Raw genomic sequence first — 17,900 nt, forward strand, 5'->3', positions numbered from 1 at the left:
TTTGGTTTATTATCTTGCTACATCTACAATATAACAACAATCTCATCAACTCAGTTAGAAAGCTTTCGACTGGAATAATATCAGCCTCAGACAGTATCCGAATATTTTATGCGCAGTCGGATAATCGCCTAGATCATACGGGATTTGCCAACAGCTTCGAAGTGTTTTAATAATGCAACTAGTCTCGTAGTCTGCTGGGATATTCGATAGGCAGTCACACGTTGTAATTGTTAACTAAGTATTGTGGCACGCGTTTTGATAGCTACAATGTGGTATGTAGCTGGCAGTCCTTTTGCGCCTCGAGCCTTGAGCCTGGAAATTATGCACACTTTTGCCTGTTGCATTTACTTTGCGCCCCTTAAGCAGTGCAATATATTCAACTCTCTCTCTTTTTGCTGCTGGTCTAGTAACAACTGGTATTCCTTGCAGCATTGCGAACGTGCCACACATGTTCCCAGGAGTCATGGTTGCTATACTCTTCCCTTCCCCCTTCCCCTACCCCTACCCATCTTCCCAACACATTGCCAGCATCATTTGCGTTACCTCCCTCGCTTGGGCAGGTTACGTATTTATTTGGCGCTTCGCTGCTTTTATTTTTTATTGAAATTTATGATTTCTGACACAAAATTTATGTTGTTTTGCATTCAACGTCTTGGTGTGTGTGTGTGTGTGTGTGCGTGGTTAAAAGCATAAAATAAACCTCAAATGCTCGTAAAATGCCATACGTACAAAACCCCAAAACGACCCCGGCACGGAACTCAAAAACTCCGTAATGCCATCGCCTTCATTCAGCCACGCTTCTTGAGCCCTTCCGGTAGTCTAGCCACGACACACACACACACAGAGCTTTCCCTTCCTTTCCCTTCTTCCTCTCTTGGGTTGTGTGTGTGTGTGGTTTTAAGCTGCCCGAATACGGGCGATATTTGCGGGCCTCCTCGACCAACGAGCGCGTGAATTATTTAATTCGAATAAATATTGAAAACTCAATTTTTTATGATGTTTTCTTGTTGGTTTATTGCGCTTTTGTGGTGTTTTAATATCGAATAACCTTCGCCGTCGACTGTCTCCATTTGTAGCTGTGTGCGCGTGTGTTTGTATTGGACAACCACACCGACACACACACACACACACACACACACACACACACACACACACATACACAGACAAGCATATAGAAGCAGGCGTGTGCGAGCGCATATATAGTATAAAGGCAAGCGTGTGCTCTTTATATTTATGTGTGCACACGAAAAACACCAACAAATTTGCCAGCATATATCTGCTTAAGATACCCTGTAAAATACTTGCAACCTGCAGCAGCCAACGTGCGGCCCTTAAAGCATCGATAAGCAGTTAAGCCCCAACAACTGAAGACAATGTGCAATTTGACAGACTTTAATATGGAATTGAACAGCTTGAACAACTAAATAAATCCTCGAGGCAAAGGCTAAGAGCAAATTAAGGACTATTAACAACCTTAGGAACTTTGAAATTTGACTCTAAAACCAAACAAAACATACAGATATAACCCAGTGTATCTGTATCGCAGCATGCTGTGTTTTAGGCCAACAACTGTAGCATTTTGCTTGGCATCTTGTCGGCAAATAACAGACAACAACAACAACAACAACAACAAGTACAACCCATAAGTTGACTGCATACACATTTGCCATGCGAAATAATCCCCAATAGAAGAAAATTGTGTAAAATTTGTGTTGTGTTGGTTTCACTGATTAAGGATGGCTTACTGGCCTGTTTGCCAGCAGAGGCAGCGGCAGCGAAGCTCAAGCCCAGGCGGAGGGCCCAAAGCACAGCCAACGGCAGAAGCAGAAGCAGGAGCAGGAGCAACAGCAGCGGCAGCGGCAGCAAATAGAGCACACACCCAACACCCTTTGGGGGATATCCTTTGAAAAGCGAAAGATGTATAGACCAGTCCGGCAGTCTAATATGTGCGAAATTTATCAACAACGATACTGTGTCTGGCACACAAAGGCGCACAAGGCAGGCAGGATGAAGCCAACCGACATGGAAAATCGCAATAATAATTTTCCAGTTCAGGCTTGAGAGTCCTCCTCCTCCTCAGATGACGACGACAACGACAGCGGGGGGTTAGAAGCAGCGGTGGATCTACATACTACATACGTTGAGAGGATGTGGAGTAATACGTTTGGACTTTGTCGGACCAGCAGCATATGCTGAAGCATGCCAAGTGGACAATTGCATATTGCATGCTTACTACAAAGAGACAGACTACAGAGTACGGAGCACAACAGCAAAGCTCGACTGGACTCGGACTGCAATTATTTGAGATTTCTGGCAACCGCAGGCGCTACAATCTGTGAATGGTTTGAGATAGAAATTGAGATGGGAGCTGGCTACAACTGAATAATAATAATAATACTCTCCGCACATATTTGCATATGCTCAACTAAGTATAACTTATATTTGTTGCATTTGTGTTTAGTAACAGAGTTTTGATTAAATTGTACATTTGCATTTACAGACACATCTCAGATCCACTCTCAGCGTTTAACTCGTTGCTCCAATTGCTATGTTATGTTATGTTATGTATATGTTTATATTTATATAAATGTATATATATATATAGTATGTTAAGTAAGTTGTACGATAATGTGGGCCCATGGTCCGAATTTGTTGTTTTTTTTTTTTTTTTGGGTTTTCCTTTTCTTTTTGTTGTTGCGGTTTCTTAGGTACTTATGCGCTTCAGTTTATCAGGTCCGTTGTTAGCAGCCTGGGTCAATTTCTAGCATTCGATGGGATGCAAAATGCCGTGCACATGACTGCCAACCACATGTCTGTGAATCAAATTGAGAGAGAGAGAGAAAGAGAGATTTTAGAGATAGATTGCAGGCAACATAATTGATGCTTCTATCACGTACCTCAGGTTAAATCCTTTCGTGCTGATTTTCGAGTAAAGTGCCAGCAGCATAAGCGCCTGTCCCATCATCAGCAGCCAATGCTTGCTGCAGACCTTGCTGACCCAACTGTTGGACTTGGTTGTTGCAAGCACATTGCTATTGCGATTATCACGCACAAAGTGCTGTGAGAAATCCCGCTCTCTCTGTTGTTCCTTCGTCTCCCTTGGAAGTTCTCTTCTCGTCTCATCGCGCTGCTCGCGTTCCTGTCTGCTGGTAAGATCAACGATCTCTTCTCGAGCCAATCGCCTATCCATGAGCTCGACACGCTCATGTCCTTCGCTTTGTTCTTGTCGTCGAACTTCCCTCTCCTCTCGGCGAGAAAGTTCCCTCTCCTCTCGATCCTCTCGTCGCTCACGATCTTCGCGAACCTGTCTGTCAGTGTGGTCACGGTGCCCGCGCCTCATTTCATTGCGAACCTCGCGATCCTGTCGTCGAGATACTTCACGCTCCTCCCGTCGAAGATCGCTTAATTCTTCTCGTCGCTCACGATTCTCTCGTTCGTGTCTGCGCGCATCATCACGTTCATCCCGTCGCAAGTCGTCACGCACTTCACGTTCTTGTCGTCGATCCTCACGCTCCTGTCTGTGTGTTAAGTCCCTTTCTTCTCGCCGGCTTTCGCGATCTTCTCGTCGAGATACTTCGCGTTCCTCTCGTGCAAGTTCGCTACGGTCCTCTCGCCGTTGATTATCTTCTCGCTCTTGCCTGCGCGTTAGATCGTTTTCTTCTCTTCGCATACCTTCCACATTCATGCGGCTGTCTGTTCGCTCAGCACGATCTTCTCGACGAGATGCTTCACGCTCTTCCCGACGCATATCGCTAACCCTTCGCGATGTTTCTCGATCTTCTCGTTCCTCTCGTCGCTCATGATTCTCTCGCTCTTCCCTGCGATCTTCCCGTCGCATATCTTCAATTCTTCGTGTTATTTCTCGATCTTCGCGTCGGAGGTCACTGCGTTCCTCTCGTCGGTCACGATGCTCTCGCTCTTCCCTGCGATTGAGGTCACGATCTTCTCGTCGCATATCTTCGCGTTCTTCTCCTCGAAGATTGCTACGTTCCTCTCGCGAACGTTCGTTATCTTCACGTCGCATATCTGCGCGCACTTCACGTTCCTGTCGTCGAGAAACCTCACGCTCATTTTGTTCTCGTCGCATGCCTTCTGTATTCATTCGCCTGTCAATTAACTCAACACGCTCCTCACGATCTTCTCGCCGAATTACTTCACGCTCTTCCCGTCGCATGTCTTCGACTCTTCGTGAGGTGTCTCGCTCCATTCGTTGGAAATCACTGCGCTCCTCACGTCGTTCACGAGCATCGTCGCGCTCTTCTCGAAGGGGATTGCTTCGTTCTGATCGTTCCTCACGTTCATGTCGCCGAGATACATCACGTTCTTCGCGTTCCTCTCGGCGTGCAAGATCATTTTCAACCCGACGCTCGTCTTCTGAAGTTTCCCGATCCACTCGACGTGAAACATCACGCTCCTCTCGTTCTTGCCTGTGTGAGCGTTCATTATCTTCTCGTCGCATATCGGCACGAACTTCACGTTCATCTCTTCGGGATAAGTCGCGCTCTTCTCGTTCCTGTCTGCGTGATTGATTCATTTCTTCATGTATACGTTCCTCTCTTCGGAGTTCATCGCGTTCTTCTCGTCGCTCACTATTTTCTCGTTGCTGCCTGCGAGAGTCATCCATTTCTTCCCGTCGCATGACTTCACGACTTTCAACTTCTTCTCGGCGCAGATTATTGTGTTCCTCACGTACTTCACGCTCCTGTCGTCGAGATGTGTCACGCTCTGCTCGTTCCTGTTGTCGTGAGCGGTCAGCGTCAACTCGTCGCATATCTTCACGTTCTTGGCGATCACTGCGCTCTTCTCGTCGCACTGCATCCTCACGTTCTTGTCTGCGTGTTAGCTCAGAGTCTTCTCGTCGCATATCCTCGCGGCTTTCACGCTCCTGACGACGAGTCACATCACGTTCCTCTCGTTGCTGGTTGTTAAAACGCTCTTCACGTCGCATATCAATGCGTTCTTCGCGTTCCTGTCGCCGAGAAATATCACGTTCTTCACGTTCCTGTCGACGTGAGAGGTCACGACGCATATCTTCATCTCGTTCCTGACGGGCCATCAGACGCTCATCTTGTCGACGATCAGTGTGCTCTACTCGTCGCTGCTCACGCTCTACACGTTCCTCTCGTCGCTCCCGATTCTCTTCGTCTTGCCGGCGAGTGAGGTCATTGTCTTCCCTTCGCATCTCTACCCGTTCACCACTTCGCTCATTGCGTTCTCCTGATTCGCGTTCCTGCCTGCGAGACACATCAACACGTTCCTCACGTCGCATTGCATCTGCTTGGCGAATGAGTTCACGATTTTCCTGGATGTCATTTCGTTCCGCACGCACACGAGTCTCTCGCTCTTGACCATGCCGTTGGTCACGTGCCTCATTTGGCATAGTCGTTGTTTGTCTATATACCAGATGCTCGTCGTAGTCATCCAATTGCCCGCGTCGATTCTCCATCATGCGATGCATGGACTCCGATGTGCATTGCAATCCAAGAGTGCCGCAATGCTGGTCATCGGAGCTACGCTGACTAAGGTCAGAGTGTGTCAGCTGTGGCCTGGCCAACTGCAGCAGTATGATGAGTACGTTGAGCCTCAACCATCGTGGATTTGCGGCCATCCTTGAGTGTCCTTTGCAAGTCAAAGTCAAAGTCGAAGTGGTTGTTGTTGATGGTTTGGATTGGTTTACTGCTCGCAGCAAGCCTTGGAACTTGAATGACTTTCGCAGCGACAACGCTGCATATTTATACGAAAAGTTGTGGCAAGTGTTCCTTGTGGCAACGACAACGACAACGCCCACGCATTGAGCAGCAATTTCCTGTTGATTGATTCAATTTCGCTTATCGCACATGTGCACCAATGCGCATTGTCTTGTGTTGCGTGTTGCGACGCAGAAGATTGTTCCTAAATCACAATTTTATGAATGAAATTGGAACTGGTTCCATTTGCGCCGTGACGTCATTGATGCCCATACTCTTCAATCCTGCAGCCTATTGTTAACCAGCTGCCATTGTGCTCAACCAGGAATATATGTGCCACATCATAAACATAAGAAACATAGTACAATACAAGTACCGACTAAGTATAGCACATAGACCCAAGTAAAGGACGACGCTTACGAAGAACGCGTAAGCAAGAAACTCGGATTGGTGGGTGCACAATTGCGATAAGCGTGTTTCAATCAAAATCGAATTAAAGTGCAATGAACAATATGTCGGACAACTGGTAAATAAATGAATCACAATTGATGCGCATCTAGGCGTAAAATTGTGTACAAGCCAGGCGCAAATGTGACCCCAGCCACCATGTAGTACTATAAAAGGCAATCCCTGCCAGCCACGTTATTGGCAGTATCATTTCAACCAGGACGTGTGCAACGTCCACTCCCGTGTCGTGTCGTGCCACACACGGCATGCCGCCACACGACCCGGTGGCAGGTTGGAAAGGACGAAAAGAGTATGGAGCGGAGTGACAACTCGATTGGCGGATCAGATCAAGACTACCCTACTAGCAAGGAAGATGTGAATCGAACGAACGCCTGACGGACAACTCATCAGCAGATGGGTTCACTTAATTAAGAAGATGCGTTGGGGAAATTTGGTACATTTACAGTTGTAAGACACACACAAAACTTATTTGGTAACCCGTTTAACTGCTCTAAAAAAAATGGGTGTATTATTCTTACTCTTATCACATACATACTAACTAACTATATACTACGAAATTATTTGAGTGTTATGTAATCAGTTTTGAATATCCTTATCGGTTCTATGCCGTAGTTAAATGTTGCTGTTGTTTGGGATCGTATTGTCAACAGAATGACGATGTCTTCTTATCCACAATTCGTAATTATATATCTACATACATATATACACAATATATACATATATATATATTTAGAAATGTACTTAACCATATTACACTTACAAGTTGTTATATGTATGCCATGCTATAAGACGATAATCAGAAGCACATATGATAATCTAATGCAAAATAACTAAAATCGGTGTCACTCTCTTTTCGGCACTTATGTATCTTATTATTGTAATAATATAATCACACTGCTAATCTCAGACAAGATCTATGTATACTCGTAAATCGCAAAATAAACTTACCTTATCCATGTGTTGAGCAAACGAACAAAACGAATTATTATTTTATTGTAGTTTTAATCAAAGGAAATATGTTATTATTGTGTGTGTTTCTCTGCAAAATGAAAAATAAACAATGTGACTGCATTCAATTTATGAAATCTGAAAAAAGTAACACAAATATTTATTGGTTTAAGATTTATTTCGTATGTAGATAATTACCATATATGGTTTTATGTATTTCTTGTTTTTGTTTTGGTTTCAGCTATTTATATTTTTTGTTTTGTTTGTTGTACAATTTTGCAATTTGACATTCGACTTGAAGTTTAATCGGCTAGGATTTTATTTTTGTTTCCTTTGTTTGAAAGTGTTCTTGTAGTACACTAATACACGCATAACTATGCATTTGTTTAAAACTAATAAGAACACTATAGTCGATTCTATTACGACTGCTTGGACATCCTTTGCTCAGTTCAGAGATGCTTTAAATCTTCGATATATCTTTTGATCTATATCAGTTTTATACATTTATGTTTTGTTGACTGTTTTAGAAGAGTTGTGTAGTTGTAAGTTAAAACAAGTTTCATCAGATTGGTACACATTAAACATTCAAGACAGTTTTGCATTAAGTAATTCAATTATAATTATAACTTTTTTTTTTAATTTAAAGTTGGGCCTCTTTTTTACTATTTATGCACTTTAAGCACATTCCCTATCTCTCTCTCAATATTTATTTTAGATAGCGTAGGCGGCTGGTCATTAAAAGAGGGAGAATACAATGTTATGCCATATTAGATACGTTAACTTTGAAATATTTGTTTTGCTTTTGGTTTTAATTTTTTCACACATCTTATGCCCCTTTTCCGAGTTATAATCGAACGCTGCTGCTTACACACATAATACTTTTTGGATGGACAAATGACTGAATGCTGCCTCTGCAAACATTCTGTAGAGAATCGCTTTGCAATTCGCAGCATTTCTGACGGAACAACTTTATTGGCAGAATTTCTGGAGACGCGATTGTTTTCTTTCCATATTGCTATCTCATCTCATCTTATCTCATTTCATTTCATTTTTATCAGAGGCAATTAATAGATGCTAGCTATGAGCAACTATAGTTGTCTCGCTCTATCGTAGTTTTTGGCATGTTTTGTTGTCTCTTTCGATATCGTGTATGCTTTGAACAATTCTACAATCAATTACAACGCTAGTCAATTGCTAGTTTTAAACACTTTTTGGTTTTTGTTATTAAAATATACATACATATCTAACTCATTTTAAAAACTATCATAACCTTCATTATTAGCATTACCATTACAAATATTATTATTATTATAGTTAAATATCATTATTATAATTTAGTATTATTTAAAAGTTGACCTTTTGCTGCAAACGAGGCAGTGAGCGGAGGGCTTTCACTTTCCAAAAATTGCCGTACAATATCTTAATTTGTACTTAACATATATTTCTATATTTTCATTTTGTTATTAATATTGTAATTGCATGCCCATTAAAAAAAAAAACACAACTACACACCCTACACAACGCTAGATCAATAAATATTTACAAATAATTATTGTGAGTGAGGAAAGTTCAACTCAACTTCTAATCGAAATTGACTGATGAACTACACGTATATCTAGTAATAAATACGACAAGTATCGATCTAGTTATTGGGCATGGCTCTAACAACTTTTCGCACATAATCTTAACTAAATAAATATCTTAAAACAAAAAGAAATAAATAAATCATAATACAATTTGGCTGCTCAACAACGAGTATTCTCGAATACGTTATACAAAAATATGAATTGCTTAGAACACAAGTGTTAATTAAAATATTCTTTCTTTCTTTTCTGGTAGCAATGTGAATAGCAAACGAATTGTGTGTGGTACTCGGTGAATTTTGATTTGCTTTGATTGGAATGCAACAATTCCAAATTCACATTGAATACTTCTCACATTTGTTGTTGTCACTTCTACTACTTGTTGTTGTTCTCCTGCAGCATATCCTCCAGTGCCCCATTCAGTCTGCCCTTGCTCAGCGCCTCGACAAGCATATGCAGGCGTTCCTCTCGCTCCGAATGACGTCGCTCCAGCAACGAAACCTGCAACAATTACACACAATTACATCAATCAAAATATTACGCATTTATATAATGGTCCCATACCTTGGCTTTGAGGGCGTAATAATCGACGGGCACCTTACGACGCTTCTGTGTGGCAAATGCCTCTTCGCGCTCGTTGAGACGCTGTTGCAGTATGCGCACCGCCTCGTTGCACGATGCCAGCTCACGCTCATGGGCACTCTGCAGTGTCTTCAACTAGAGTTGGGTTAAAAAAAAGACAGCAATTTAATTGTGATCACACATAGAGCATTATCATTAAAACACTTACGTCCTGCAGTCGCTTGTCGTGCAACGTTTTGTAATCAGCCTCCAGCAAATGGTATTTGTTTTGTGCCTCCTTCAAGGCCTGGGATTCCGTGGTAGGCGGCACATGGTCCTGGTAATGCCCCTGATCGTGACCACGACGTTGCACAGCTGCAAATGCGAAGCAGAAATACAATTGTTGAACTCATGAACAATCCAATAAAGTAATTGTATTACACATTAATAAAAAGACTTGGCGAATAACAAGTTGTTATTGTAAAGCTAGAGATTAAATAGAGTAAAGTTAAAGTGACTGAAATGCGAAAATAATTCAGAGTACTAAAAAGAAGAGTAGAGAAATTAAATAAAAAAAAAAAGACAGACAACTGGCAGACATAAAACTACGAACTACCCATAATAGCTCTGTTATAAGCATGATTTTAAATTATCTTTTGAAACAAAACTATTATAATTATTATTCAAAATTTCGAGTCGAAGTCTGCAGTAGTAACTATATGATTTAATATAATAAAATACAATAAATCAATCATTCCAAATTACTTATTTCTACAATTCGACCCACAGTAGCCGAATTTAATGGTTTAAAACCGAATTGTATAACTTTGTAATGAAATTACGACAAAATCAAGATCTCCATAAACAGCTACATAAACTTTTTAAAGGTCTCTCTGGTTCTCAAGTGCTACATAAACCTCTATAATGATTGTGGGATGTCACGTGCCAGTCGATCGCTTGATCGCTTTAGCTCAGGTTCAATGTACGCTGGCCCTAAATTTCGAATTGAAATTTTCACAAATAACAACAGCAAACAACGAACAATAACAAAAAATACAAAATATAAGAGCGAACAAAAAGTAAATATACAATAATTAAATAAGAGTCAAGACTGATTGCATAACTGGCGGCAAATGTATCTAAAAATTTGCATTTTTACACGCGCTTAAAATTAAAATAGTTATTTATGTTCAGTGTTGTTGCCGTTGCCGTTGTCGTTGCCGATGTCGTTGTTGTGCCGTTTGCCGTTGATGCTATTATTAACACGATATCTACATGTGTGTATATATGTTATAAGTTTGCCGCTTAAGGCATTTGTTTTTTTCTTTCTCGATGAAAATGATGAACAAAACAAATGTAACAACAGCAGCCAGCAACAACAACTCGATGAGCCGACTAACAAGACATGAAATTATAAAACTTGCGCGCATGCGCAAATGACAACCAAGCAGCAACAACAACAGCAACACCAGCAGCAGCAAACGACGCGACTCAACACGACTCGTTATGTTTTGTCCCCGCCATTCAGCCTGCCCTCTCTCTCTCTTTCACTCTCCCTTCGGTCTCTAGAAGCTGCTTTTTGACGTCCATTGGGGCCGGTCCGGCAGCGACGTCGCCGTCGCCGTCGCAGTCGCCGTCGTCTTTGACTTTGACTTTCGCTTTCGAATTTTCTTTTCTTTTTCTTCACTTTTTCGCTGTGTCTCTCGTAAGAAAACAAAATAAAAAACAACTAAAACTAAGCGCAAATTCAAATCGATCGAATGTAAATAAACGAGTCGCACACTCAGGTGACATAACCAAGTGCCCGAGATGCCATTTGCCCGAAGCAAACTTCACTAGGCGCTGCGCTGTGTGCGGGGGCGAATGGGCATTTAATCAAAAGGGAGAGGAGACGAGGCGAAAGAAGACAGCCATTAGGCATGCAAACGTGTTTTTTTTTTCTTTTCTGAGCATTTAAATACTCGGTATGTGGCTCTAACTCAAAACTGTTGCCCGTCGTTTGAAATGAGTGCAAAAAGTGTTCGGTCAAAAGGCCGCCCGAAGCTGGTCATACCGGCCTGAGGAAGCTATCTCTAGGCGGGGCGAGCCGGGGCGGAGGCTACAAGAGAGGGGAGAAGCACCAACAACAACAACAACATCGGTCGACAGCCATGTGCAATGATTTATTCCAGCAATTTATTTGCGTGTTGTTGCCTCGTCTTTGACTTTGTGTCTTGTACGTGCTGACGAGCAGAGAAAGTCCATAAATTACTCTACAACGACCACTGGCGACCGAGTGACACACACACACACTCACACACATGCAGAGTGACCATTATTTGTGTAGAGCTATTATTAAAGCTTGGTGCCTGCTCGCGATATCATTTCTTCCCACAATCGATACATTTGCGCAGTAATACTATCGAGATAAGCTACTTATAGGCAAGTACATCGTGATCACATTAGCATTACCTAGCAAAAATGTAGTAATGAAATGAAAAAAAAATTAATTAAAAATAAATATGTATATATAAAAATAAGTTCTTTAGTACTTAATTTCGATCACTGATTAATATAATTTAAGGCAATAATGAAGCAAAAGAATTAAAACAATCAAAAATAATATAAATATTAAGACCCTTAAATCTGGATAACTGATTTATGTTGCTTAATTATTTATTTTTATGATAAAATATATATAAACAAAAATAAATTCAATAATTTCAATAATTCAATTCGAAAAATTTTTCTTATAGAATTTTATTTTGATATATAAAACAAAATAAAATAATAAAACAAAAAAAATAAACACATAAAAATTAAAATAAATAAATACTAGGATAAAAAATTAAAAAAAAAAACAATTATTAAAAGATTTATATAAAAATCTACTATTTAAAACTATTCCAATAGAATTTTATTACGATCACTAATGTAAGGAGAATGGTGAAGCAAATAAAATTAATAAATAAAACAAAACGTATTAATAAATTAAAAAAAAAACTTGTAGACTTTGGTTCCACTTACTTTTCTACATACTTATTGAGTTTTTCACTTGATTAAAACGAAATTCTTAAAAATTTGATAACAAAATATAAAACTTTTGATGGCTTACACCAATGATCATTGTATGTATAATAATAACAATTTTAAAATAAGAAATAGCCTCTCTATATAGTATAGAAAAAAACAAAATTAATTAATTAGAGATGTGTGACATAAAAAAAAAAAACAAGTAACACATCGACAACTAGTAACTTGTGCTCCTTAAAATAAATCTAAAACAAATAAAATAAAACATACTATCGATAGACAAGTGCATACTATCGATAACTTTTAAATGCAACTACAATAAGCTATCGAGTTACAAATATTCATCAAATTAGTGGTGCACTTTACAGCTATTATTGTTTTATTCTTATTTTAATCGCAATTAGTAAGCAATCACTTCTTGATAGCAAAACAAAATTTACCTGCACTGGAGGCAACTGCTCCGCTGTCACGCTGCAGCTTGCGTATGGTCTTCTTGCACTCGTCCAGCTCACGGGTGAGACGCTGCATTGCCTTGTTTTTGATGGCCAAATCGACGCGCATGCAACGCACCGAGCTCAACAGCTGCGAATCCTCCTTGGCCGTGCTGTGTCCCTGACCCTGGCCATGGCTAAGCAGCGACAGCGTCGAATCGGACTGCGAGATGGGCAACTTGGAGCCAATGGCAATGCGACGCTGAGTGCCGCTTTGCTTTGAGTTCGGTCGCGATGTGTTTGGCGTGGAATTGGCTGTGCTGCTCGTGCTGCTGCTGCCAGCCGAGTGCAACTGTTGCTGCTGCTGTTGCAGATGTTGCTGACAAATTACACTAGGCGATGGGCAACCAATGGTGTTGGTGCTGTGATCACGCATCGCGCCATTCGATGGCGTTTGTGTTGCTGTGCTGGTTGCCGTCGCCTTTGCTTCAACTGTGGCCAACTGGCCAAGTGGCCAATTGACTGTCTCCTGCTCCTCGGTCTGAGTGCAATTGTTGTAATAGCGATCGGCACGCTTCTGCATGTAGCGATCGAGAGTGCGCACCTGTGACTCGATCTGTTCGTTCAGTTTCGTGTTGATCTCTTGCAGGCTATAAAAGACAAATTAATGTTGTGGATTAACAGATAATCACTTCCGTTTAGCTGCTACACTCACCTGAGCACTTGGGTCTCCAGGTCGGCAATGTGCGTCTCGTATTTGGCCTGCACCGAATTGAAACGCGCCTGCACATTGGCCAGTATCTGCTGAGCCTTGCGATCCTGCTCCTTGGCATCCGATTCCAGTTGCGCGATGCGCTGTTCCAGCAGCTTGCGACTGCTCATGTTCTCCTGATCGTTCATCGAGCAAATGCCCGGATTTTTGGATGCCACTGAAAAGTGTTTAACTTTTAATTAGTTATCTGCGAATTGTTATACTTTGCTTGCAACTTACCGATCAAAGCCGACACAGAGTCGGGATATTTGCGCATAAGGATGCGTTCCATTTCGCGACACTGTCGCTGCAAGTCCTGTATAATGCGCGCATCCTTATCCTTCACATCCGCCGCCTGTCGCCGCTCCTGTTGCGCCTCCTCCAGCTCCGTGCGCAACGAACGCTCCAGCTGTATGGCCTCATCGCGATCACGGCGCGCCGACAATAGCTCCGAACGCAAGACACCCGCACATTCGTGCAGATGCTGCACGTCCAACTTCAGCATCTCGGACTCATCCTGCAGCCGTCCGTTCTGTTCGCGCATTGCTCGCTGTGACTGCGACAGCGATTCGCTTTGCAGGCGCACCGAAGCGAGTCGCTCCTCGGTGTCCTTGAGCTTCTCCTGCAGCTGCTCGATCTCGTGCATTAGCGCATGCTCCCGACTCACGCTGCAGCCAATCTGTTCGATGGGCGAGCTCAGTGTGCTCACCAGATGCTTGGGCGAACTGCCCACCGCCTTCTCACAGTAGCTGGCCATGGGTGCGATGGGTTTGTAGCTACGTTTGCCTGACAACGACGAGTTGGCGGTGGTGACCGCCGCCTGGCCAGAGCTGCGACGCGACTGCCCGCCAAGGACGACACAATCCTCGGCTTCGGTAATCTCCTCCATCTGGGCGAAGAAAATTGGAAAATGCAAAAGAGCAAAACGGATTAGTTGGCATACGTGAAAGTGCGCCTGGCAAGTGCCGGCGCCTTTTTGGGTGTGTCAAGTGCTGTGTTGCCAGTGCTGTGTGCTGTGCCGGCAAAATAGCAACAGCAACAGCAACAACCACAACAATAACAACCAGCAACAGTCGCAATCGCCAGCAACACCGGCAAAAACAATGAGCATCAACGGCGTCGCTCCCACACGAACCTAAAGGCGAAGGCGAAGTCAAAGTCGAAGACCGAACCCGAAACTGAAACTGAACCGTAGCCAAAAAACCTCAACCCCCCAAGGCTCTGGAACCCCCTCATCTACCTTTCCCCTTCCTTTCTCCCTTTCTCACCATACACGCTTCCTTTTCAGTAGGCACAAACAACAAAACCAGTCGAAGCGAAATAACAACGGCAACAACTACGCAACCCGCTGCACAGTGGTCACAGAGCACACACAAATTGATAGATTAATAATTTAGAGCGCAAGGACTGCAAACTGCGATTATATTTACCATATTTAAAGTTGAATCGAAGTAATAAAGTTAAGATGACAACTTTTCGCCTATTGTCAAATCAAATTTGAGCCAGCTCAATTTCTAATAAATGTTTGTAGGCAATTGACATATAAAAAGAAAGCGTTGATTTTAGAGATGTGCTAGTATAAAAAAATAAAAGCTTATTTTTTGTTATTTTATATCGAAATACCAAAAAGAAAGCCGAATAGTATTGCCTAATCCAAAATAAAAGCATGACATTAACAACACTTAACAAATTAATAATACTTCACCAACACAAAATGATTGTTAAAACAAATGATAATAAAAAAAACCAACGGTAAAACAAAACATATAAAAAAAAATATAAATAATAGAAAAAACAAAAAACAAAACAAATAATTTTATTCTAAAATCAAAATGTGTATCAATTCTAAAAAATAAAAAACAATTATAATGTTTATTGTATAATAAATGTATTAGAACCAACTTTAAACATTGAACAAAATTTAAAAACAACTGAAATTATTATAAATTTCTTAAAGAAAATTAAGTTATACAATCTGGAATATAGAAAACTTTATCTGCAATAAGACACACATCAACCAAAAAAACTAATGATCGGTTAGAAAATAAAAGAAAAGTCGAAAAATTATTAATATAACACATAATTAACTATTAATTTAAAAATATATGAATGTACATACATTGTAGAATCTATTCATAATATAAAATCACACAAGTATCATCATCAAAATTATTTCAAATAACTATTTGCAATAATTTGCGTTTGCATGCATTGGAATCAGTGTGCGACCCTCTTCGTGCCCTCGCATACACACCCAACACATAGCATGCTTCACATATGCGGACATGTGTGTTTGCCAGTGTGTGTGCTTGTGTTTGTATGCGTGTAAGTAAGTATTTAACAAGGGTAAGCGATGACGATGAAGAGCGCGACAAAGATAATTACGATGATGTGGGTGTGCAGCAACAGCAAAAGCAATAACAATAATAGCAATAGCAATAGCAACAACTACAGCAACAACAACAACAACAATGCACTCATTGAAAGAGCGGAAACATTGAAGAAGAAAGTTCGTGGCTCTGTCCCCAACTTTGTTTCCACCCACGCCAACAACATCTCTCTTCACCATCTCCGGCATCGCCTTTTGTCCAAGCTCTATCCATGTGTGTGTGTATGTGTGTGCATTACTTTTCAAGTCTCATTACAAAAGCCGTTGTGTTTTTTTACGTTGTATTTCATCTTTTTGTGTGTAGTTCACTCGAAACACTCTCGCACAGCACTCTCGCTTTCATCGCTCAGCTCAATAATAGATTCTACCTGGAAGGCATCTGTCAAGCCCCTCGAATTGGGAACTCCCCCCCCACACACACACACACTACTTAACTACTAGCCCAGTTTTTATTTTTTTTGTTTCTGTTTCGGTTTCGGTTTTTATTGTCTACTCCCAACTGGTATTTATTTTGGCATTTACTGGTATTTACACGTATGTTAATGATCTTTATGTACGTGCTTAGTTTCTGTTTTGCCGCCAACACTAATCCCCACTTTCCATTTCATTTACCACTCGAAGAAACAAGAAAGCAACTAGCAACTAGCAATAGCTGGAGCAATGGAAAAAAAAACAAAACAAAACAACTAGAAAGATGTGTGTTGTTATTACCATAGTATGAAGAGCAATGCATAAATATTTAAAGTTATTCCCTTGCGATATTTCGTATTTTTGGGCCAAGAAGCAAACAGCAGCAAACACGCTCTGCTGCTGTAATCGATCATCCATGTCTTGTCTTTAAACTAGCATATTTAAAAGCTAAAGCCTGTCAGTCAACTGACTCGACATTAAATCTAAATGGTTACCACGAGATCGTTACAATGTTTTTTATCGTCTTTCTTTCTTTTTTATCGTAATTACTTAATTTGTGATCACTTCACTGCTCTGGCTCTGCGTTATTTGCATAGTCACTGGACAAGTTCTCGCCAGAGCGATGCCAGCGAATTCACAATGATTCGCTGAATTATGCGTAATTTGGAATGCACTTATGAGAAAGTTGATGGGACTACAAAATCACACACACAGAAAACTATATCGAAAAGAAAACATAATATGATGCTATGAAATTATATTTAAACAATTGAGAAAAATGTATTTTAAAAATAAATATGAAATATGAAAATATATGAATATAAGATATACAAATATAAATATATAAATATAAAATAAATAGATATAAAAACACTTCCCAAGTATTAATAATTATATAAACACATCCTCTATCTTTCAGTAATAGGAAATGTATTTTATAGATAATATCTATATCCCAATGGTTTTTTCGAAAATTCTCATTTATAAAGATTCCAAATTTCATCATAAAATCATCAAAGCACATACAAGATAATATATAGATTATATATCTGTTGTTCTTGATGATCTTTTCGAGCATTTATCGCTTTCTATTTGAAGGACAACTTTTGCATATTGAGAGTTGAAAAACAAAAGCAAATCTCTCGAGTATAAGAAATCTTTGAATCACATGGATTGTGTGCTCCATTTGCAATTACATACTTGATAATCGAGGTGCGATGGCTCTTAAATGGCTACTCATGGCTTATGAATAAATGTGAGTGTTGATGAATGAGTGTGTATGTAGTGCGATGAGTACTCGCGTATTAAGGACAATTTCACTACTTGACGGCTTTGCTGCTCCACTTTGGATCACTTGAGATATTCAGAGTAATGTTTAAGTCGATTGGCGCTTTGCAATTACTTGAACTCTCGCTTCTTCCTCAATTGTCATTTGATAAACACAGAAGTATGCGTGTGTATGAGTCTGTGTGTGTATGTGTGTGTGTGTGAATATATGTAAAGTGAAAGGAGCGGCAATTGATTAGAGAGCGAGAGCAGATCAGAGTGTGGGTAATGGCAGCTACAACAACAACAACAACAACAACAACAGCAGCAACAACAACCACAGCTCAGTTGCTTTTGCTCTCACTGTGTGTATTTCTTCAGTAATCATGTCAA

General features: G+C 40.8%; 2 protein-coding genes across 2 annotated transcripts in view; both read right to left on the reverse strand.

Annotated features, from left to right (window-relative positions):
- Positions 1-2,638: 2,638 nt before the first annotated feature.
- LOC132796495 (trichohyalin) lies at positions 2,639-5,686 on the reverse strand. Its single transcript, XM_060807687.1, has 2 exons — positions 2,898-5,686; positions 2,639-2,813 (listed from the first exon to the last, which is right to left on the reverse strand). The coding sequence occupies exons 1-2, from the start codon at positions 5,606-5,608 to the stop codon at positions 2,762-2,764; spliced, it is 2,763 nt and encodes a 920-aa protein (XP_060663670.1). The 5' UTR covers positions 5,609-5,686; the 3' UTR covers positions 2,639-2,761.
- Positions 5,687-7,271: 1,585 nt separating this feature from the next.
- LOC132795410 (centrosomal protein of 162 kDa) overlaps positions 7,272-17,900 on the reverse strand; it is a 31,525-nt gene continuing 20,896 nt past the window's right edge. Inside the window, exons 2-7 of the mRNA XM_060806105.1 lie at positions 13,682-14,330; positions 13,406-13,619; positions 12,700-13,340; positions 9,477-9,622; positions 9,251-9,403; positions 7,272-9,187 (exon numbers count right to left, since the gene is read on the reverse strand). Of these exons, the coding sequence (XP_060662088.1) occupies positions 9,062-9,187; positions 9,251-9,403; positions 9,477-9,622; positions 12,700-13,340; positions 13,406-13,619; positions 13,682-14,330 (1,929 nt within the window). The 3' untranslated portion in view covers positions 7,272-9,061. The remainder of the gene's footprint in view (positions 9,188-9,250; positions 9,404-9,476; positions 9,623-12,699; positions 13,341-13,405; positions 13,620-13,681; positions 14,331-17,900) is intronic.

This window comes from Drosophila nasuta, chromosome X, assembly GCF_023558535.2.
Source record: "Drosophila nasuta strain 15112-1781.00 chromosome X, ASM2355853v1, whole genome shotgun sequence".
Classification (NCBI taxonomy): Eukaryota; Metazoa; Arthropoda; class Insecta; order Diptera; family Drosophilidae; genus Drosophila; species Drosophila nasuta.